The sequence below is a fragment of the Alosa alosa genome, chromosome 22 (genome assembly GCF_017589495.1).
Source record: "Alosa alosa isolate M-15738 ecotype Scorff River chromosome 22, AALO_Geno_1.1, whole genome shotgun sequence".
Lineage (NCBI taxonomy): Eukaryota > Metazoa > Chordata > Actinopteri > Clupeiformes > Clupeidae > Alosa > Alosa alosa.
In genome coordinates this window covers 27,419,784-27,445,116 of record NC_063210.1, presented here as the reverse complement: position 1 = coordinate 27,445,116, position 25,333 = coordinate 27,419,784, and the positions used below count along the sequence as shown (strand labels likewise).

General features: G+C 43.7%; 1 protein-coding gene across 2 annotated transcripts in view; it reads right to left on the bottom strand.

The window, feature by feature from the left end:
• Positions 1 to 14,352, bottom strand: part of LOC125287533 (somatostatin receptor type 5-like) — an 18,333-nt gene extending 3,981 nt beyond the window's left edge. Inside the window, exons 1-3 of one of the 2 annotated variants that reach the window (XM_048233423.1) lie at positions 13,929 to 14,352; positions 9,753 to 10,483; positions 8,063 to 8,479 (exon numbers count right to left, since the gene is read on the bottom strand). In XM_048233423.1, the coding sequence (XP_048089380.1) occupies positions 8,063 to 8,479; positions 9,753 to 10,475 (1,140 nt within the window). In that variant the 5' untranslated portion in view covers positions 10,476 to 10,483; positions 13,929 to 14,352. Of the gene's footprint in view, positions 1 to 8,062; positions 8,480 to 9,752; positions 10,484 to 12,351; positions 12,518 to 13,928 lie in introns of those variants that run through there. The other variant, XM_048233424.1, reaches the window with a different exon arrangement.
• Positions 14,353 to 25,333: the final 10,981 nt, after the last annotated feature.

Sequence of the window (25,333 nt, the reverse complement as noted above, 5' to 3'; positions counted from 1 at the left end):
GTGGCTTTTATTCAGTGACAAAACCCACATTCACCATAATTGAAGTTTGGCATGTCCAGTACTGACGAACAAATTAACAATGGTGATTTGTATTCATGGAGCAAGGTCAAAATCCAAGAAGGAACTTGAAGATGTGGCCTATATGGAAGCATCTGACCTCCCTCATGGTGCCCCGTAAGAAGGATATCATTGAATGCATGATGTATCTTCTTCGCCCTGCAAGGGCTGGTAAAGTCCTGCAAACCAGGCCTATTGCGGCAAAGATTCTCGCCTCTGCTTTAAAAGACCACTGGTTGTTCTGCAACATATATACCATTGTGAAGCAATACATTGCCAGCAGAATTGAAGCCCTTTACGGCTCCTACACACAGTTGCATGCGGTGCAGTGCTGGAGACGCATCCCATTCACTTTACATGGGCTCACGTCATCCGTCGACGGACGGCACCAAGCAATCAAATTACAGTTATACTTCAAGTAATTTGCATAGCTACCGTCGGGAACACCCACTTGACGGAACGCAACTGTGTGTAGAAGCCGTTATACCGGCTTCCTCACCAATATGAATTGGCCACAGTCCAAACAAAGAGAGAAATGGTAAACTGACATGAAGGAGTAAAATGGGGATATGGAAACTCTGTTGACATTTTTTGTGAGAACAAATCGGCACGAGAGTCCCAAGAAAACCTTTTTGGGGTCAAGATGGGGGATGAGGAATGGCAGTTCTTGCATTCCATGCGTAGTGACCGCAAAGGTTACTGTGAGGAGCAGGTTGATAGAAAGTGGGAGCGAACAATGGAACGAAAGAATGCGAGAGAAAAGGCCCTGCAGCATGCAGAACAAGGAAGAGGAACGGAAGAGGGCTGATACAGCATTGGTTGGGTCAACATCCGAAGAAGCCATAACCATAGAGACCACCACTGCATCTACTGATAGTATCTCAGAGCAGGTAAATACAGCAGATGATACCAGAGACTTTTGTAATGAGGAGACACAGCACTCAAAAAATGCATGGGGTTAGTTTGTAACGTTGTCTACACATAAAAATCGTTGCAGCGATTTTTGTGTGAGCATATCAGCGAACACCCCTGACCACTCGGTGAGTTTCACATCTTTGTAAAAGAAAGTTTAATACGTTTTAGGAAGGATTGTTCCAGTGCACCTTTGCAGCGTTCTGGAGGGGGGCACTACCACAGAAACCAAAAATTCTCAGGACAGCAGCATGTGTCCAAATTTCAATCTTAAACGTTCTATTTAATCATAAACTATCTGAAAACAGGGCTTTAAGTGTAAAATACCGAACTTGTCCTTTAACAAAATGTTAAAATATTGTGTTTTTTTGCAAAAAATAGGCATTTTGAGCCATTTTTGTGACCTTTGACCTAAAATATGACCTTGACACTATACCCTTTGTAGTGCAAAGTACTCTTACGGCATTGCATGCCACATGAAATTCCTTTAAAGGACCCAGCATGAACATAAATCCACTATGTACTTTGAAAGTTGGCAAAAAACACACATTTTCAGGGTTGAAAAAAATATTTTCAGGGTGTGGGGGGTTCATGGGAGCATTAGAAAATCTGGGCTAAAGTTGAACATTTTCATGAAATAACCCCCCCCCTACTGTTAGGAAACTCCCTCTCTGCTCTCATGGTTGCCATGGTGTGCTGGTGTGGTGTACATGATGTGCCAGATGTTACAATGTTGCAGTTTCCAACAGCTCTGCTGCACTCTCTCTCTCTCTCTCTCTGTCTCTCAAAAACACACACATGTTTTTCATTCTCTTTCAGACACCCACTCAAATACTCTCTGTCTCTCTCTTGCTCTCTCACACACACAAACAAGCACGTACACACACAAACACACACACACAAACAAGCACATACACACACAAACACACAAACAAGCACATACACACACAAACACAAACACACAAACAAGCACGTACACACCCAAACACAAACACACAAACAAGCACGTACACACACAAACACACACACACAAACAAGCACATACACACAAACAAGCACATACACACACAAACACAAACACACAAACAAGCACATACACACACAAACACACAAACACAAACACAAACAAGCACGTACACACACAAACACACACACTAACACACACACACACAAACAAGCACATACACACACAAACACAAACACACAAACAAGCACAAACACACACAAACACACAAACAAGCACCCACACACACAAACACAAACACACAAACAAGCACATACACACACAAACACACAAACACACAAACAAGCACATACACACACAAACACAAACACACAAACAAGCACGTACACACACAAACACACACACTAACACACACACACACAAACATGCACACACACACAAACAAGCACATACACACACAAACACACACACTAACACACACACACACTAACACACACACTAACACACACACAAACATGCACACACACACAAACAAGCACATACACACACAAACACACAAACAAGCACATACACACACAAACACACACACACACACATGCACACACACACAAACAAGCACATACACACACAAACACATACACACACAAACATGCACACACACACACAAACAAGCACATACACACACAAACACACACACACACAAACATGCACACACACAGTACACAGTGTCCAGCTCCAGCAGGGCCAAGCTGTTCCTCAGCCAAAGATTGTTAAGGCGGAGCAAGATATTTCATCAGGAACACTTCCGGGATTGCACACCGGGGGGGGGGGGGTCTGCCCTTTATGCAGAGCAGAGGCAGCGACTGGCATAGTCTACAGGCATTGCTCAGAATTTCACCACATATGCTAAAGTCTTAGTTCAATAGAGTTAGGAATGTGAATTTCGGGCACGTTTTCATTATCCTCAAACCCTTCTGAACATTTCAGGTACATTTTTAGCATTTTTGAGCATTCCAGTCTGGAGAAAATCGACCTTATATCAGGTGTGCGCCGGTTATTTATGCTGCTGCTGTTGGCCGGTTGCAACGTACGCTCATCAATACGTCATCGACACGCCTCTTTATGCAGACAGGATTCGATTCCCATTTTGCGCCCATAGACATGAACTACGACAAAGTATCTTGCTCCGCCTTAACAATCTTTGCCTCAGCTGCCTATCATGAGAAGGGGAAGGGGGAGTGGCTAGTGCAGGCAGAGGGGGCTGTGTGTGTGTGAAGGGGGAGGGGGAGTGGCTACTGCAGGCAGAGGGGGCTGTGTGTGTGTGTGTGTGAAGGGGGAGGGGAACTGTAAACTTGTATTCACTGTATATGGCTTCTTTCCATTTAGGTCTACAGTTTGTGTGGAAGATTAGGTTGTTTTTTATTCTCTTGCCCTTGATGCAAATATAGTCACAGAAAAGAGTGTCAGGATTTTCTTTAAGAAGTTTTTCTCTATACTTCAGATTTGCAACTGTTAGGAAACTCCACCTCTCTGCTCTGCCCTAGCATGGTTGCCGTGGTAGCCAGATGTTACAATGTTGCAGTTTCCAACAGCTCTGCTGCACCCTCTCTCTCTCTCTCTCTCTCTGTCTCTCAAAAACACACACATGTTTTTCATTCTCTTTCAGACACCCACTCAAATACTCTCTGTCTCTCTCTTGCTCTCTCACACACACAAACAAGCACGTACACACACAAACACAAACACACAAACACGCACATACACACACAAACACACAAACAAGCACATACACACACAAACACAAACACACAAACAAGCACGATACACACACAAACACAAACACACAAACAAGCACATACACACACAAACACACAAACAAGCACATACACACACAAACACAAACACACAAACAAGCACATACACACACAAACACACAAACAAGCACATACACACACAAACACAAACACACAAACAAGCACATACACACACACAAACAAGCACATACACACACAAACACACAAACACAAACAAGCACATACACACACAAACACAAACACAAACACAAACAAGCACGTACACACACAAACACACACACTAACACACACACACACAAACACATGCACACACACACAAACAAGCACATACACACACAAACACACACACTAACACACACACAAGCATGCACACACACACAAACAACCACATACACACACAAACATGCATACACACACACACACACACAGTCTGTCCTGCAGAAGTGCTCTCCTGGTAAAAGGAATGAAATTCCGCTTCAGTGGAGAAGTAAGACAAATGAGGTTTTGCAGCATTGTTTGACAGCCATTACTCAAGCATTAAAACAACTATGGAAGACAAAACACACACACACACATACACACACACACACACACACACACACACACACAGCGATTACTCAACCATTAAAACAACTATGGACTACAAAACACACACACACACACATACACACACACACACACACAGCGATTACTCAAGCATTAAAACAACTATGGACGACAAAACACACACACACACACACACATACACACATACACACACACACACAGCGATTACTCAAGCATTAAAACAACTATGGACGACAAAACAACACAACAGCGGCAGCAGACGAGATAAAATCCCAGAGAGAGAGAGAGATGTGTCATCCAGTATGGTCACATGTGTTTATGTTTACATGTGTGTTTACATGTGTTTATGTTTACATGTGTGTTTACGTGTGTTTATGTTTACATGTGTGTTTACATGTGTTTATGTTTACATGTGTGTTTACGTGTGTTTATGTTTACATGTGTGTTTCTCTGTGTTTATGTTTACATGTGTGTTTACATGTGTTTATGTTTACATGTGTGTTTCTCTGTGTTTATGTTTACATGTGTGTTTACGTGTGTTTATGTTTACATGTGTGTATGGTTGTGTGTCTGATCCAGCATGGATACACACACACACACACACACACACACACGCAAAATACGTGAGGGTAATTAGCCTTCAGTCTCACAGTTTTAGGCTAGTGAAAAATAGTTGCATATAGTGCAAAACAAGGATGTGGATGCAATTTGTTATGCTTTCTGTGTCATTAGATAAAATACATGTTCAAAAAACGAGTCGAAGAAAATCTTTCTGGGATCATAGAAGAGATGAGTGTCTTGCAATGTTCAAGATGACTCTAGTGACTGTAGTGATTGTAGTATGACGACAGCTAATAACGTGTGTGTGAGGAGAAAAGACGCGCAGGCTAGGGGAGGCACTTGAAGTGTGTGTGTGTGTGTGTGTGTGTGTGTGTGAGAGGAGAAAAGACGCGCAGGCTAGAGGAGGCACTCGAAGCACGCTTTGCGCTCTCACATGTTACTTCAAAAGAACACGGCCATTTTTAAAGTATCGATACTAGGGTTGGTCACCGAAACACGGTTCTAATATGGCACCGGTGCCGACGCAAACGGCAGTAACTGCATCGAATAATAATATGGATTTCGGTGCCTCATTTCAGTGCTTAAATAGCGTTTTTTTTTTTATACGAGGCATCACTGCATGTCATGCGCCATCTCTAACGTCTTGCTCTGATAGCAGCACATCCAGATACAGTTAGCTAACATAAACACTGCATGTATAAACCAGAGGGGTGCAATAAATAGGCGAGTGGACAGTGTTTGACAGCTTGCGTGAGCCCACGTAGCTTACTTTAAAGCGATATCACAAGCTCTAAATCTAGTCAAAATCTAGCAGTGGGCCTTACATACTGTACAAGCAAAAGGCTATGAAACAACATCAACAGTATACGTTACACAATATCCTCGCTAATGCGCTAACTGGCATTTATTTGAAATGTTATCAGCAAGTTGTAAGGTGAAAACTTTATTTCACGGTGTGTTCTAAACAACATAATGGCATGATATAAATTGTTCATGTGCATGAGGCCCATATAGCATCACAATGAATATGAAGATCATGTTAAAAGTTAGCTGGCAAAAACATAAATATGTAGGTTACATACCTGATGTCACTGAGCTGTCAAAGAGGCTATGGAACCATCTCTGTACGTTATCGCTAATTAAACTCAGCTGACTGGTGTTAGCGCATAGCCATAGTTGCTGCTAAAATGCCTACTAGCGGCTGGGAATCATATAGTATAAGTATATATACTCTTTTGATCCCGTGAGGGAAATTTGGCCTCTGCATTTATCCTAATCCGTGAATTAGTGAAACACAAACAGCACACAGTGTACACACAGTGAGGTGAAGCACACACTAATCCTGGCGCAGTGAGCTGCCTGCATCAACAGCGGCGCTCGGGGAGCAGTGAGGGGTTAGGTGCCTTGCTCAAGGGCACTTCAGCCATGCCTACTGGTCGGGGTTCGAACCGGCAACCCTTCGGTTACAAGTCTGAAGTGCTAACCAGTAGGCCACAGCTGCACACAATCTAAACACTTCAACACCGACATGTAGCCTAACATGTTCAAAACTATTGCGTGTTATGGGGGAAGACATGAAATTCCTTGAAGCATTTGGGAACACACTGAATTAACTGGAAAGTAGAGTCCCTGTTAGAATAGCTTGCTTACAAATGCCGTTGTCCATGACTGGCAGTTCCATGGCAAGCTGTTTTAACATTTAAATGTATTATGCGTAGGAGCAATGAGATATTGATAGTAAATTGAATATAACAGTTCAATTTCATGTTCAAATTTGTCTTATCAGTTATAAAAGTATCGATTTAGCACCGGTATCGGATAAAACCCAAACGATACCCAACCCTATTCGATACTAATAAAATTAGGCATTGTGACATTTTTAATTTCAGGGTATCGCGATTCTTTTGTAGCGTGCACCGTGCAACCCTACTGACTTTACACATTTGTTCACTCACAATACCACAGGTATGGCGGCATGTTGACGACACTGTTGCCATGTCGACAGCCCTGTCATAGGGGCAGAGACAAAGGCAGTGTTACCAAAACAGTTGACTGTCGTCATGGCTATGGACAGCATGGAGGCATCACGGCTGTGGGGGTCCTAGATCACATCTCTCTGAAACACAACAGATCTTTTTACAGCCTTGAGTTTCATCTCAGATGTGACAAGCCTGAGGAACGCCAAACCTCCTTAGATGTGACAAGCCTGAGGAACGCCAAACCTCCTCAGAGTTTCCTCTCAGATGTGACAAGCCTGAGGAACGCCAAACCTCCTCAGAGTTTCCTCTCAGATGTGACAAGCCTGAGGAACGGCAAACCTCCTTAGATGTGACAAGCTTAAAGAAACGCCAAACCTCCTCAGAGTTTCCTCTCAGATGTCACAAGCCTAAAGAAACACCAAACCTCCTCAGATGTGACAAGCCTAAAGAAACGCCAAACCTCCTCAGATGTGACAAGCCCGAGGAACAGCAAACCTCCTCAGATGTGACAAGCCTGAGGAACGCCAAACCTCCTCAGAGTTTCCTCTCAGATGTGACAAGCCTGAGGACCAGCAAACCTCCTCAGATGTGAAAAGCCTAAAGAAACGCCAAACCTCCTCAGATGTGACAAGCCTGAGGAACGCCAAACCTCCTCAGATGTGACAAGCCTGAGGAACGCCAAACCTCCTCAGAGTTTCCTCTCAGATGTGACAAGCCTGAGGAACGCCAAACCTCCTCAGAGTTTCCTCTCAGATGTGACAAGCCTGAGGAACGCCAAACCTCCTCAGGTGGAAGACGCCAGCTCCAGCTCATTACATTTCACTAATCACCCGAAAACGATGAAGACGATGGAAACACACACGGATGTGTCTTCAGCCCAAGTACGAAGGAATTGAGCGTTAATCTGTAAAGCCTCAGTGCCTCAGAGAGAACCTCACCTCCACAAATAGAGAACCTCACCTCCACACTTAGAGAACCTCACTTCCACACTGAGAGAACCTCACTTCCACACTTCGAGAACCTGACCTCCACACTGAGAGAACCTCACTTCCACACTTCGAGAACCTCACCTCCACACTGAGAGAACCTTACTTCCACACTAAGAGAACCTCACCTCCACACTGAGAGAACCTTACTTCCACACTAAGAGAACCTCACCTCCACACTATGTGTGCAGTCACTGTGCTCATGTCTGTGTGTGTGCTCACCTGGGTGATCTGCGCATGTCCGTTGAAGTCGGGCTGGTTCCGTGTCAGGAATCCTCTGGTTCCTCGGTTCTTTCGCGCCACTGGGCTGGGACAGCCCATGTCTCCGTCGGCGACCGCCCCGCTGGCCTTGTGGAGACACAGCACCTTACGGAAACTCTGGCGGAAGTTCTCGGACAGGAAGCCGTAGAGGAGGGGGTTGGCGCAGCTGTTGACGTAGGTGAGCGTGACGACGAAGAAGTAAACGGCCGCCATGAGGCTGTTCTCGGGCAGGATGACCACCAGGTTCACGATGTTGAGGATGAAGAAGGGCAGCCAGCAGAGCACGAACACCACCACGATGACCACCACCATGCGCGTCACCTTGCGCTCCGAGCGCCGCCGCGTCGTCAGGCCCGCCCGCACACCCGCCGACTTCACCTGGACAATGACCACAGACAGAGTACAGACAGACAGTCACAATGACCACAGACAGAGTCATAGTGACTACAGACAGAGCCATAATGACAACAGACAGTCAGTCACAATGACCACATACAGAGTCATAATGACAACAGACAGTGTCATAATGACTACAGACAGTCAGTCACAATGACCACATACAGAGTCATAATGACTACAGACAAAGACATAATGACAACAGACAGTCAGTCACAATGACCACATGCAGAGTCATAATGACAACAGACAGTGTCATAATGACTACAGACAGTCAGTCACAATGACCACAGACAGTCACAATAATTTGTGTAATTATAATAATTTATTGATTACCAGTATAATAATTATGAATTCACACTCAGTCACAATCACTGTCACAGACACACAGAGTAGACATATAACATATTAATATTATAATATAGTCAGTCACATTCATACATTCACACTCATGCATACACATGGCACGGCCATAATCACACACACACACATACACACTCACACAAACCACGGCCATAATCACACACACACACACAATCACACAAAACAAGGCCATAATCACATACACACACACTCACACAAAACACGGCCATAATCACATACGGTACACACTGTGTGACCTTCATGATGAGGCACCCCTAAAGCTTTGACCTCTAAAGCGTGTGTGTGACCTTGATGATGAGCAGTAGGAGCAGGATGTCCAGCGTAGCTGTGTAGCTAATGAAGACACACACACGCGCACGTGCGCACGCACACACACACACAGGCGCACGCACGCACACACACACACACACACACACACACAGGTGCATGTACACACACACACACACACACACACACACACACGCACACACACGCAAACACGTGCACGCATGCACACACACACACCTTACACACACACACACACACACACACACACACACACGTACGTACATACAGTATACACACCTTGATGACGATGAGCAGGTAACAAGAGGCAGATGACCAGTAGCGGTAGCAGGAAGCCCAGCATGGCCATGTAGATGATGAAGACACACACACACACACACACACACACACACACACACACACACACACACACACACACACACACACACCTTACACACACACACACGTACGTACATATACACACCTTGATGACGATGAGCAGTTAACAAGAGGAAGATGACCAGTAGGGGCAGCAGGAAGCCCAGCGTGGCCATGTAGATGATGAAGACACACACACACACACACACACGTACGTACATATACACACCTTGATGACGATGAGCAGGTAGCAGAGGCAGATGACCAGTAGGGGCAGCAGGAAGCCCAGCGTGGCCGTGTAGATGATGAAGACGGTGTCCCACAGGGGCTTGGGCTCGGGCCAGTTGACGTTGCAGGAGTTGTGTGGGTTCTGGGCGCTGGAGAAGATGCCCACGGGCAGCACCACCAGCACGGCCAGCGTCCACACCAGCACGCTGATGGCCTTGGCCACACGGGGGCGCCGCCAGCGCTGCGAGCGGATGGGGTGCACCACGGCCAGGTAGCGGTCGATGCTCATCACGGTCAGGCAGAAGGTGCTGGTGAACTGGTTGATGGAGTCCGTGGTCATCACCAGGCGGCACATGAAGTCGCCGAATGGCCAGTAGGACAAGACGTTCTGCGTGGTGAGGAACGGCATGCCGAGGATGAACAGCTGGTCAGCGACGGCCAGGTTCAGGATGTAGGTGTTGGTCACCGTCTTCATCTTGGCGTAGCGCAGGACCACGTAGATGGCCAGCGTGTTGCCCACCAGGCCGAAGAGGAAGACGCTGAGCGAGATCAGCGCGGTCACCACGCTCCACGAGTTCTCAAAGGGAGGCGGCGGGCCCGAGACGTTCCCGGCCACCAACGCCGCAGAGTCCGTCGTAGCGTTCCCCCCCGCTCCGCCTAGAACGTCCGTTTCCATAGTGATGGAGAGAGGAGAGGAGGAGGAGGAAAAAGGATCCGTCATCATGGGTGAATCTGAAACAAAAGGGACGCCGAGTTGAAAGGATGCTACAAAGACACAAACAGTATTCAACACACACACACACACACACACACACACACACAGACATACTCTCTCTCTCTTTCTCTCTCTCTCACACACACACACAAACACACACACACGCACACAAACACACACACACACACACACATTGTAACACACACATTCACAAGAAACCCTCGCACCAAGACACACACAGCACACACACACACACACACACACACACACACACACACACACACATCTTTCTGTAGCCTCCCTGACAGCACATGCCTCTGGAACAGGTCTGTTCACAGGAAGTATCAGATCCTCTGGTGAAGCATCTCCTGTCCGGTCGACTGGTCACCACACTCCGTCCATCTATCAGGGAGTGGCCCACAGTGTACAGCCTGGGAGTAGCCTACAGCCTCTCTAACCTACAGCTCCCTGATCAACAGAGTGGCCCCCATGTAGCAACTCAAGTGCATTGACAAGCCCTGTCTGGTGTGTGAGAACTCAAGGACTCAAGCTGAGCACTGGAGTGCTCACAGCGGAACCCAAGCAGCGGAACCCAAACAACAGAACCCAAGCAGCCGAGCATTTGGCTGGCCAGTAATGAGACCGAAAGGCATGTGTTTGTGTGTGTGTGTGTGTATGTGTGTGTGTGTGTGTTTGTTTAACAGTAGCTCCATGTAGGGCTGCACGATTATGGCCAAAATGATAATCATGATTATTTTTGATCAATATTGAGATCACGATCATTTATCACGATTATTAATTAATTTTAGTGACAAAAATATTTTTTCCCTAAACATAATGGACTTGCTATCTGGCTCACCCAAATTCTTCCCCTCACACTTACTCCCCTAAATTACTGCAAATATAGACTTGACTGCGACTTCCAAACTTCCAAAATGTTTTGTGCGTGCTACTTTGTTAATATTTGGGGAAACGTTAACGGCCCACCGGGAATCCTCCCAACGCTCCCCAGTAGCCAGTTAAGCTCTGCCTCTTGTTCCTGAGTTTAATCGCGTAGTCCAGGGGTTTCCAAACTTTTTGACTCAAGGACCACATTGGGTTTTGAAAATTGGCCGGCGGGCCACACAATAATAATAATAATAATAATAATAATAACATTTTGTATTGTTTAAATGACGACTTCATTTCTTAAGAAATACTGTTAATTTGATGCTGTTTAAATAATTTATAAATGGTGCACTGTCACTTTAAGACTCTTTGCTATGGCTAGTGCTGTGCGTATGGCTGTGCCCTCTTACAATGGTCAGTAGTGGGAACTACTGTTGCCATCGCGCTCTCTTCCTCTCGTGCACTCAAATACGTTCCCAAATGGAGTAGCAGTTAGATCTGCTGCTATGGAGATACTATCTATCTTGATGTAACAAGCTGTTTTGACATTGACATTGTAAACGTTGTCTAAGAAGAGTGTAAAGCAGTTTACAGTAGCCTAAAGTTGACCACAACGTCGTCTATCGCTGGAAAGAAATAGCGAGCAGCCTATGATAAACTAATAAATGCTCGGCGGGCCGGATTAAAGTGGGTGGCGGGCCGCAGTTTGGACACCCCTGTTTTAGGCTACATTTTCATTATTGTTCACTCGTTTTGCGTAGGCTGTCTTGAAACGCATATGCATTGTAGGTTGCACATGTAGCTTATAAAATACATGAATAAATTCACGGATCCCGTCGTTAGCTCAACTGTTATTATTGGCTCTATCGGTGGAAGCAAACAAGGACTAAAAGTTAACGTGATAAAAAAGCATGTGTGGTTTACGTCATGTGTGATGTGTTTCACGGTATGAGTTGAGAGCCCTGCTATGCTTATGTTTTTGGTTAACTTCACTTACCTGAAATCCGAAATATTTTCGAACAACGGATGATCCGTTTCGGGGGACAAGCTCTTGGCCTTCTGCTGCGCCACACATACCACACATTTGATTTTTGATCGTCGTTTTTTGTATAATCTAACTAGCCTACTAATAGTTAACATAATGCTATTAGTCCACAGTGCATCCAAACGGAGCAGTGCATCAGGCTGAGCAGTGCAGGGAGCAGCTGTCATTGGTAGGCTGCATGCAATCACATGATCAGACAGGTTTAAGGAGCGCTTGATTTGTTTTGTAGCGGAGCGTTCTATGGGTTGCCAGGTTGGTTCTATGGGTAGAGCACGCATTTTTAATATCGCTCGATCACGCAAATTTGATCGTGGGAAGCCAAAATCGTGATCGTGATTAAAATTCGATTAATTGTGCAGCCCTAGCTCCATGTGACGAATAAATGATGAAGAGATGCAGTGTGTGTGTGTGTGTGTGCGCGCGCTGGCCAGTAATGGGACAGAAATGAGCAACTAAGATCAGTTAAGACATTCAAGAAATGGCACTTGTAACCTTGATTTTATGTGTGTGTGTGTGTGTGTGTGTGCGTGCGTGCGTGCGTGCGTGCGTGCGTGCGTGCGTGCGTGTGTGTGTGTGTGAGTGTGTGTGTGCGTGCGTGTGTGCGTGTGTGTGTGAGTGTGTGTGTGCGTGCGTGGGTGTGTGTGTGTGCGTGTGTGTGTGTGTGCGTGTGTGTGCGTGTGTGTGTGCTGCATCCACCAGAAGAGAGAAACCCCGGTACTCTCCCCGGTAGCTCTGTTGCCCAAATACAGACAGTGACGTGCGCACGCAGTCAAGCGCACACACCAGGGCTTCGCTGAACGCTGTTGCGAGTACAAACACACCACCAACATGGGGGACAGCCGATTCAGCTTGCCAGTGCTGTGTGTGTGTGTGTGTGTGTGAGAGAGAGAAAAACATAGGGGACAGCTGGTCCTCAACACAGGATTGATGGTTTATTACACTCTAGGTGATTTCTGAGTAGTGTGTGTGTGTGTGTATCATTACACTCTAGGTGATTTCTGAGTAGTGTGTGTGTATGTGTATGTGTGTATCATTACACCCTAGGTGATTTCTGAGTAGTGTGTGTTTATTATTAAATGCCTTTTTTTATGGCCCATGACTGCAAACAGAATTCTGAGAAAATGCAGTGTGGGTGTGTGTGTGAGTGAGTGTGTCTGTGGAGACTGACTGCCTACTTTTTCAGCTGTGTTTACCCAGACCAACCACCTCAGGCTAAACACACACACACACACATTCACACAACACACACACACACACAGGCACAGAGCGTAAAAATGGAAATTACATTAGTGTGGACACACACACACACACACACGCCCCAGAGAAAGGCTGGGAGAAAGAGCAATTAGCATTGTAAGTTTGTTAAAGTGAAAGAAGCCAAATGATGTTAACATTATGTAGTAGTATTATGTACTAGCATCACATGTTGACTGAAACTCTCGCCGTGGTTTGGTTGAGTTCGGCGGAAGGGTGGAATATTCTCCCAGCTCAAAGGGCAAGCATGTGTGTGAGTGTGGGTGCGAACTCACCTCGAGCCTAGGCGCTGTCCATAGTGACGTCTCAGCACTTCTCCCTTCACGCGAACACAGGTTCCAGGGAGCGGATCCGGTTAAGTTGTCTAAAGATGCTACAATGGCAAAAGGCTTAAAATGCACCCCGACACCGGCGAGAATACACTCCTTCCGACCCTTCTTTTGAAGATTCCGCTTCACTCTGTATGGCCGGCATCTTGCACACAAGTATAGTATAAGTATGTAGGCCCATCACTTCCTCATCGGACAATTGACCGTTGCCTCCAAATTGACCATCCTTTAAATACAATTACTTTTTCAGATAATAATTAAAACTAAAACGGTGTTCTTCTTTGCACAGATTCTAATGCGTCACGGACAGTCTGGGTGTCCGTTCCAAGGCAGCCCGTTAAGTTGACACGCTGGGGACCAGAGAGCAGCGGTTGCGGGGAGGAGTTGAGATGAGAGATGAGACCAGCGATTGCGTCGGTATTTATCCTCGCCCACACACACACACACACAGACAGAAAGAGAAAACACACACATACGTCATTATATGAACCCTGCAGGCTTCGCCGGTTATCCAGTGTCCCTGCATACACACCTGTTGTCTACGCGACGCGCGCACACACACACACATACATAGGCTACACTTATTCATATAAGTACTTATTAATAACTGAGTATTGTACTTATTAAGTGATATTTTGAAGATCTGCTGCTGCCACTGGTCCATGAGTTTGCGTATTGTACTGCATCCTTGTGTCCCTGTACCATTTTCTTCAGTGGACATAAATAAATGGTTAGAATGTGTGTGTGTGTGTGTGTGTGTGTGTGTGAGTGTGTTGTGTGGGAACAGAGTAGAACATGCTATGCTGCTGCATTGACAAAATTAGTATAAGTGAATTAATTTTTAACTTTTAATATAACCTCTGTCCTCAGGATAGTGACCAATCCTCAAAATTCATATAATCATTTACATCCTAAGAATACATGGGATTTTATCAGTGTGATGGACGTGGCATGAAACACACTTTTATGAGAGATTAGGCTACAGGTTTTCTACAAACTCTTTCTCTTTCCCGTCATCAATTTTGGTCAATGATTCCCGGTTTACTGAAACACCACCAAGGAACAGGAGACTTGGTGGTCACTCCCCCACCGCGCTAGACCTACCAGAACCCACACACACACACATACTGTACACACACACACACACTTTCCCACCGATACAGACACACACACACATACTGTACACACACACACTCTCCCACCGCGCTAGGCCTACCAGAACCCACACACACACACATATACAGACACACACACACAGACACACACACACACACACACTCTCCCACCGGGCTAGACCTACCAGAACCCACACACACACACATACACACACACACACTCTCCCACCGCGCTAGGCCTACCAGAACCCACACACACACACATATACAGACACACACACACACACACACATTACTCCCCCACCACGCTAGGCCTATCAGAACCCACTCACACACACATATACAGACACACACACACATATCAGCTTTGAGATAAAATAAAGTCTTTACTCCTGTTAATTCACATTATGTAACATCCATAACGTCACATCCATAACACACCGTTAAAGGTTTTAAAAGTAAGTAAAGGTTTTAAAAGGGGCACAATTTGTTCATCATACTTTACATTGATATAAATCAGCTTTGCACAGACACTTTGGACATTGTCGCATTAACACTGTATGTGTAGCATAAACCTTTCCTATAAAACATTATAGATGTGACATGGCCATGGAACTTGCTGACTTATAAACAAGAGCCTTACAAACCGAAGGAGCGGTGCTCTTAAAGGCAAGCTGAGCACACACACACATGGCTCTACCATCCCCTTGGAGCGGTGCTCTTCAAGGCAAGCTGAGCACACACACACATGGCTCTACCATCCCCTTGGAGCGGTGCTCTTCAAGGCAAGCTGAGCACACACACGGCTCTACCATCCCCTTGGATTTGTCAAATGATAACAACCTGTTGGAGACTTTGGGTCCATTTATCCACTTTTTAAATAATATTGTATAATATTGCCATGTGAAAAATGTTGTTTCTGTATGGTTGCACACCATATGTATGATGCAAAAAAGTGTAATTTTTCATCAAATTCAATCAGATCAGTAACGATAAACTATTTTTAAAATTTTAATAAAATATAGATGAACATTTAACAGTAAAATGTAGACCTAAATGAACATTTAACAGTAAAATATAGATCTAAGTGAACATTTAACAATAAAATATAGATCTAAGTGAACATTTAACAATAAAATATAGACCTAAATGAACATTTTAACAACAGTTCTGTTTGCATGAGCACAACTTTTATTTTCCATGGTAAGGATGACCTTTGCTTGGAATTGCCCTGGGACTTTCTCAGGATTGTGTGTGAGTGTGTGAGTGTGTGTGTGTGTGTGCGCGCGCGAGCATGTGTGTGTGTGTGTGTGTGTGTGTGCGCACGAGCATGTGTGTGTGTGTGTGCGCACGAGCGTGTGTGTGTGTGTGTGTGTGTGTGCGCGTGCATGTGTGCGTGTGTGTGCGTGAATGTGTGTGCGTGAGTGTGTGTGTATTTGTGTGTGTGTGTGTGTGAGTGTGTGTGTATTTGTGTGTGTGTGTGTGCGTGTGTGTGTGTGTATGTGTGTGTGTGTGTGTGTGTGAGTGTGTGTGTATTTGTGTGTGTGTGTGTGTGTGAGTGTGTGTGTGTGTGTGCGTGAGTGTGTGTGTGTGTGCGTGAGTGTGTGTATGTGTGTGTGTGCGTGTGTGTGTGTGCGTGAGTGTGTGTGTGTGTGTGTGTGTGTGTGTATGTGTATGTGTGTGTGCGTGAGTGTGTGTGTATTTGTGTGGGTAAAGTGGGTAAAGTGGTAGCAGCTGTATAATAGTTCTGTTTGCATGAGCACAACTTTTATTTTCCATGGTAAGGATGACCTTTGCTTGGAATTGCCCTTTCTCAGGATTGTGTGTGTGTGTGCGCATGTGTGTGTGTGTGTGTGTGTGTGTGTGTGTGCGCACGAGCATGTGTGTGTGTGTGCGTGTGAGCATGTGTGTGTGCGCGCACGAGCATGTGTGTGTGTGTGTGTGTGTGCGCGTGCATGTTTGTGTGTCTGTGCGCGTGCATGTTTGTGTGTGTGTGCGCACGCGCGTGTCTGTGTGTATGCGCGTGTGTGTGCGTGTGTGTATGTGTATGTGTGTGTTTGTGTGCATGTGTGTGTGTATGTATTTGCGTGGGTGAAGGGGTAGCAGCTGTATATCTGCTTGCCAGATTACAAGAGGGCTGTTAGGGAAATGTTTTATTGTGGAATCCATCACTGTGCTCACACACACACACACTGTTAGGGAAGATTTACAACATTGCGTGGCATCTGTATCACTGCACGGGGTTGCGCTGATACCATGGCCGTATGGAGTTACCTTCGTTCCGCTTTTATGAGCGAGCAAATTATATTTTGAGGAGAAATGAAACTCGAGCACAAAACAACTTGTAGTTGAGCAAACAGGAATCTATGTTGTGCTCCACAAATGTCTTGGCCTGTTTGCTAATATCAATATGTATTTGCAACATCAGCCCCCTTTCATTCAGTTTCACTGTACGTGCTCATATAAACTGTTCCTCCGCTCGCTCAGGAGATCTCTTGTCACGCTCGCTCAAAACTGTCGACAGCGTTAGTTTGTTCCACAATTGTCAATTAATCAGAAAATTCAGGGGAGATTAAGCTTGGCTGTTGAAGTCCAATTGTCATCGCACAATGTTAACGTTAGGCTAAGGTTGAGTAGACGTTGTAACCGTGTTGTAAATCCAACAATATCCATATGATAAATAATTACCAAAGATGTATTTTCGTGTGGCGTGCTCCAATGTCCCTTCTTTCCCGATTCCCACGGACACTAGTAAATGACGCTAGGTGTTGTGGACTTCAGCAGCCAATGAGCACTGCTGAACATTGAGGATTGATTAGGAGCAAGGTTGAGCATTGAGGATTGATTAGGAGCAAGTTTGAGCATTGATGATTGATTAGGAGCAAGTTTGTGCATTGAGGATTGATTAGGAGCAGGATAGTCAGATCATCTTTCCTCACCTTCGGTCTGTCCTCTGCCAACAGTTTACAAGAGAAAACACTGTTTTGGAACATTCTACTCTCCCTCCCTCTCTCTCTCTCTCTCCAGCTGCTCCATTCTTTATGTATCTTTCTCTTTTCACTGGAGGAGATTTACACCAGATAGCCTATAGCGCCTTTTCACTATAGGCTGGCTATAGGCTAACTGGTCTAACTCACTTCCAGTTAACTATGCAAAATCAGTCTGCCTATAGCCTAGAGCTAACACTGTCTGTCTGTCTGCCTGTCAATAGGCAGCCTAGAGCTAACAAGGAGCTATAGGCTAACTGGCCTAACCCACTTCCAGTTAATTATGTTAAGCTAGGCTAACGATGTCAGACAGGGTTATTGCACAGAGAAGGGTATAGATGATAAATAGATAGATAGATACTTTATTGATCCCCAGGGGAAATTCCAGGGGAAAATAAGCTCATTTCCCAACAGGGTTGTTTGTGTTCCTTTAATAAAACATGTCAAATTTTGACATTTTGAACAACTTTCTTTTTCTAGTTGTTTTAGACTGTAATGGAATACACATCATTGTTTTTTGAGAGAAATATGTGGTTGGGTGTGAAAAATGGAAAGTAATGAAACTGTCTGCAGATTCACCGAAAAGGTTCTGTTAGGGTGAGATAATGTTTTTAGGAAAATGTTTTTATTAAGTTTTTTTATGTAGTCAAACATCACCAACCAGTGTGTGTAGGAGAGAGAGTGTGTGTGTGTCAAACATCACCGACCAGTGTGTGTAAGAGAGATAGACAGAAAGAGAGAGAGAGTACATAAGGTACATAAACAAAAGCAAACAGGAATAGCTGATAAAAGCATAGAAGGGCAATAGTCAAAGAATGGTTTAAAAAGTAAAGAATAATAATAAAGATCATAATAAAAAGAAAATATAAAATGCACAAGGTAAAATCATTTAAAAATAAAGAACAATTAATAAGCCAAACATCACCAACCTGTGTGTGTGTGTGTGTGTGGGGGGGGGGTGTTAGATCGTTAATAGAGCAACCTGTGTGTTTAGGGGGGGGGGGGGTGTTATATTGTTAATAGAGCAACCTGTGTGTGTGTGTGTGTGGGGGGGGTTATATTGTTAATAGAGCAACCTGTGTGTGTGTGGGGGGGGAGGTGTTAGATCGTTAATAGAGCAACCTGTGTGTGTGTGTGTGTGTGGGGGGGGGTTATGTAAGGGATAATGGACGACACGGTGATCTGTTCACAGAAGTTAATGCACGGTTGAGGTTGTAAAACGGCCCCGACGCGAAGTGGAGGGCCATTTAAACCTCGAAAGTGCATTAACTTCTGTGAACAGACCACCGTGGAGTCCATTATCCCGCTTATTCCACTGTTGCCACTTGCGTTGTGTTCATTTCCTGTTACAATTAAAACGTTTTAATCACTAAAACTTGTCTTGTTTGTAGAACTACTTTCTTCCAACACATGTCAACTAATTTCTCAACCTGCAGGACAAACTGCCGTTATTAGTTCTAAATGGATGGTTGCTACGTTAGTTAGTTAGTCGTTAGTTCTATCTCTCCCGTTGTCAAGCGCGCGTATCCCAAGATTCTGATGAACTTTAGCTTTGAAACATCGCTACTTTACTTAGCCTGCTGTCATCCATCTAGCTAAAAGCCACCTCCGTCATATGCTACACTGTTGCCATGTTCTAAACATCTGCATTTTACAGCTCGGATGCAACGTGACAGTTCATTTAAACTTCACGAGTTCAGCGAATTAATATACAAGTGTGATACGGCCTAAAAAATGGATCTACTTCATAGGTGTGCAAATAACATACGGTTAATGGTCGTTCTAAATTACGTAGGACAATGGGAAATTCAACCAAGCAGTGGAATAAATTGTTATTAGAGCAACCTGTGTGTGTGTATGGGGGGGGGTGTAGATATGTGTGGAAGAAAGAGAGAAAGAGAGTGAGTATGTGTGCTAGATGGTCCTCTCATAGTCTTGGCTAATAGGCCTTTGTTTGGCCCTCTTTTCTAGAGTTCTGAAAGACTGGATCTCCCTTATGGTTTCTCAGTGCGTGTGTGCGTGCGTGCATGTGTTTCTCAGAGCAGCCTTCATGTTTACGAGTGTCTCATTAAAAAGTGACATTTCAGTCCACAGAGACACACACCATGAAGAAGTCTGTAAGGAACAGGACAGGGTTATGCAGTGAGGCCTTTTTTATGTTGTTGCGTATTGGCAGTAAACGTTTTGCAGATTCATGTTGTTTCATATTGGTTTTAAACGTTTTGCAGTGAGGCCTTTTTCATGTTGTTTGTGTGTCAACCTGTGTGTGTAAGTGGGGGGTTTGTTAGATTGTTAATAGAGCAACCTGTGTGTGTAGGGGTGTTGTTGTGTGTGTGTGTGTGTGTGTGTGTGTGTGTGTGTGTGTGTGTGTGTGTGTGGGTGTTGATGTTGTTGCATATTGGCAGTAAATGTTTTGCAGTGAGGCCTTTTTCATGTTGTTTCGTATTGGCAAACACACACACACACACACACACACACACACACAAGCCTGATGAGAAGAGAAGACTACCAGAAGACACTACCATGGAGTCAGGTGCAGCATCTTTCTTAAGCTAAAGGTGTGTGTGTGTGTGTGTGTCAGTGATGCCAGTAACGCGTTAGTCTATTTTGACCACTTTTTTCGGTAATGAGTAATCTAACGCGCTACTATTTACAAACCAGTAATCCGATTAAAGTTACTTATCTAAGTCACTGTGCGTTACTATTTTTGTCATTTTCCTTAGTAAAAAGATATATTCTTTGCTTTCTTCTTGTCTCGGGGATTAGGCATGTAGGCTATGCCAACCATTTCAGCATGAGGACAACTCACGAGTAAAACCACGCAGCGACACAAACGTAAACAACAATGGAGGGAGGAGAGAGATGCACATTTTATCTATACAGTCATTATTTTGAGTTTGTGTCAGCTAAACATGACAACATTAAGGTAGCCTACGTTGTACATTCTGTGCTGGCGACAAAGTGCTGTCTAGCTAGACATCCCCAAGTCTCCCGAAGTTTTGGGAGTCTCCCACATATTGATATCCTGACGCCCGCAAATTACATAAAATCTCCCGGAACCTAGAGCGAACAAGAGCACGCAAGCCATCGGGACTTCAAATCGCGTGTGCATCTGAGTTTAACGCGCACACAACGGAGAGGGAGAGAGAGAGGAGTGGTGCATGTGTGCCTGAAGCGCATCCAAGACAGAGAGCATCCTGGTCTGTTTTGCTAAATCAACCAATCAGTTTTCAGTGTAGATGGGCTTATACCTCTTTTCTCCCGAACTTAATTAATCAGTTCAGTGTATCTAGGAACAGGAGCATCAAGTCAGTGGCCCTCAAAAAGGAACATTTAAGACCCATTTCACATCCAGTGTTGGGAGTAATGCATTAAAAATGTCATGTAATTACAGTATGCATTGCTTTTTGCTGTAATGCAGTAATGTAAGGCATTACCAATACAATTTCAGTAATATTTTACTCGGTACAATTCTCAGTAACTGAAGTTACTTTGCTTTTTAATCCAAAATTGAGAAATGCTCAATTGGCACCAGAGAAGATTATCCAAGAATTAAAAAAGTCATCTATGCTGGTCCTGGAATTTGATTGCCTTGTTTGATGACTGTAGAAAGGGAATTTGAGTTATCTCTGCCATTCATGCAACAGATCTAACATGGTTAGGCTATACTTCTCATTTCAAGCAGTGAGAATAACTAAAATGTTGCTTTTACAGACTATTTGCATTAGGTCTACACCACTGTAAGTGGAAGGAAAGGCAACCAGCAATGATGAGAACCATTTAAAGTCAACATACAATTTCACTATGGCTATATTTTACTATATTAAGTTGTGAGTGACCTTTGGCCTTTGGGGCCTACATCGTCCTATGAGCCATAACTGCAACCATTATATTGTTATTTTGTTAGCCTTAAACCTAGCTCAGTCGTTATGCCATACCACATCACCTCCTGCCGTGTAATGAGCTACATTGAACACATGAAGATCTATTGAGAACACCAAATCCATATTTCCTGTTATTTTGGTGAAAGTAATGTAAACGTAGTGTAATGCCTTACAATTCAAAGACAGTAATATTGTAATGTAACAAATTACTTTGAGATGACAGTAACAAGTAATAAATAATGCATTACGCTTTTGAAGTAACTTGCCCAACACTGTTCACATCAGACTACACAAAAGTGTACCCAATTGTCTCATAAGAGTAAAACATAATGATAGTATTGCACACTGCACTGTTTGTAACAGTGACTTTAGCATTGCTCACTTATTAAGGTTAAATGATTGCAAGGTAAGGTTATTAAGGTTAAATGATTGCAAAAGACTGGTTGAGGTGAGTTTAACAAGTGTAATTTCATTTGCATATTACTAGGCCTATACATGGCTAGTTGCCAAGGCTACATGAAAAGGCCAAACTACCAAAATCTACATATTTTACTATCACAATTTCTATCAATAGGCCTTCCTTATTTGGTGTACTGACTAGACATTATTGAACAAACATCTGCATTTCAGTATCTAAGTAGTTTAGGTTGGGATGTCTGCTATACATTGTTGGCATTACTGTTAAAATGCACTTCCAGTATAGTGAGTATTGGCAAAACCGGTTATCATTTTTATGTTGAGGCGGTGGGGGTGTTATCGGCAGCTGCTGAAAGTAACTAATAAAGTAATCTAACTTAGTTACTTTTAAAATCAAGTAATCAGTAAAGTAACTAAGTTACTTTTTAAAGGAGTAATCAGTAATCAGATTACTTTTTCAAGGTAACTGTGGCAACACTGGTGTGTGTGTGTGTGTGTGTTTGCCAGATAACTTTAGCAACTTCAGTGTAGGCCTATTCCCTTTCTTCAGCCACACAAACACACACATATCGTAAACGTGCTAATTACCAACCACAGGGCTGGCCCGAGGCATAAGCGAACTAAGCGGCTGCCAATCGAGTTTCTTTTTTTTTTTTTTTGCATAATAAATAACGTAAACAAGTGACATCAATGAATGAATAAATGAAACAATTAATAATTAAAAAAAAGAAAATTCTGATTTCATGATAAATATGCCTGCCTACCTCTACTGTGTCTGCCAGCCTTTGAGTCACGCGCATAAACTAGACACCTCGGGTGCATAGACAATTCGTGCAGACACTGCATCAAGTTCAAAAATCGGAAGAGACGGTAATGTTAAGAAAAGTCACAAAAAAGGACGTATCCCTCTGGTGCCGAAAACAGAAAGAAGAAAATGACAGAGGAGGAGAAAAACGAGCAAGATACAGGTATGTTTGCATGATTATTTACAGAATGTTTTGTGCTTGAGGTAGCTAGCTAGCTGTCATGATCTAATATAAGCCATCACCAGAGCTAAATCCCCGCCATCAACAGAGAAATGTCTCCCATGAATATACATTTATCTAGGTGTATTTCAGATGTCAAGGATATTGGGATTGTTTTGGATGTTCAATCAAGCATGTTCCCTAGCCAAAGGTGGGCTTATGTTGTAAATTGAAGTTAGCTAGCTGACTGAAGTGGACATTAGCACTACAGTAGCTACATGAAAACGTAGCTGAAGGCAAATTTACCACAGAGGGATTGTTTCTGATTTCGCACTTGAAAGTGTTGATAGTTTATTACTGTTCTATATAATATGTGACATAGTGGTAAGTCTGATAGCAACAGCAGGCTAAGCCCAGGCTCCCAGTCCCAACCCCAACCCACTGACTAGCGCGACTCTGGGCATCGGTAACGTTCCAGCTTGATAGGCAAAGATGGAACTGTAAGTGCGCTCTGCTCGATCTTTGGAGAGAGATGGTAGTGTTTGAGAAAATATACCATGTTGGGTGGGGAGACTTCTGTGATGAAAATAGACTTTTTGATTAAGATAGTGGCAAGTGATGTAGCGGTGCTACCCTAATATTTAGGCTGCAGTAGATCACCACATTAAGCGTTCACTATACTGCAATTATGCCTCATTTGCCAATAGAATATAAATTGTTAGATGTGGAATTGCTTGTTGATGAGTGTAAGTAATGATAGCAAAATAAACTCATTCTGCTCGATCAACTATGCACTTATGCAATATTTTAATTTTTTTCAGGGACACTGTTAAAATACTTTGGAGCACATCTCTACCTCTACCTAACTCTACCATATCAAGTGTCTGCCTCCATGGCTGATGACACAGAAGGTGAGGTTTTCTTGATGGCAAATGGTTACATAGCCTGTTAATATGACATGACACATTTAACACAGTTTTTTTTAATTTATTTATGTATTTATTTAATCATTGCAGATTCGTCCACTGCAGAGTTGCAGATGCCTGAAAGCCAGGAACGAAGTAGGGATAAGTATCTATTTTTTTATTATTAATGTTTGTCTATTTTGGTTTTATTTTGTAGTTGAAGATTGCTCATTTAATGCACATTTGCGGATTTGTTCTGCAAATGTGTTGAAAAACAAGTCATTAAACTGATGTACTTGTTTACAACAAATACAAATGCTGTTGTATTTTGTTATTTGTCAATTCAACTTCAGTAAACCACCCTTAGTGCTTCACTTTGAATATGAATGTTTCAAATAAATCTGTGATTTTAGTACCCTCTAAGATTAAAAGGTAACAGGGTTGGTGTAAATAACAACTATATTAATACACTGGTTTACCAAGCACATGGGGCCAGAAGTCTAGAGCGGAGCCCCAAAACATTTTTGGCATGTGAGCAAGGATGGATTACTGAATGAGCCTACAGAGTCCTTATGCATCTGTGTCCAGGGGGACAGTAGTTCATAATCAGTCACTGTATTAATACATAACCTAACTGTATTAATTTATAATATGACATTATAGTGTGAAGTTGTCAATTATCGCCAAGCACAGGTGACTGTGTTGTGGGAGGGGGCCCCCAAATCAAATTCTGCTTAGGGCCCCCAAAAGGCTCGGGCCGGCACTGACCAACCATTTCGTTTGAAAATTCTTAAAACAACGATGTTTTTTAATACTTCAAAACAACATTTGCTAAATGAACCTTACATTTTTCAGTAGCCATAGGTGTGTAGATTTGAACCAAATCTAGTTTGGTTCTTACCGGGGCTTTTACTGCCTGAAATATCCAATTTTGTTTACCATGCTCAGAGTTTAGTGCTGGGCTGGTGGGTGCCTATTCCCAACCTTTCTCAGGCACATGAATAGCCTGACGAGCCAGACCCACATTAAAATGTAGGGTCTGGGCACTCACCGTTCGCAGAGCTCTCTCTTCCTTCTG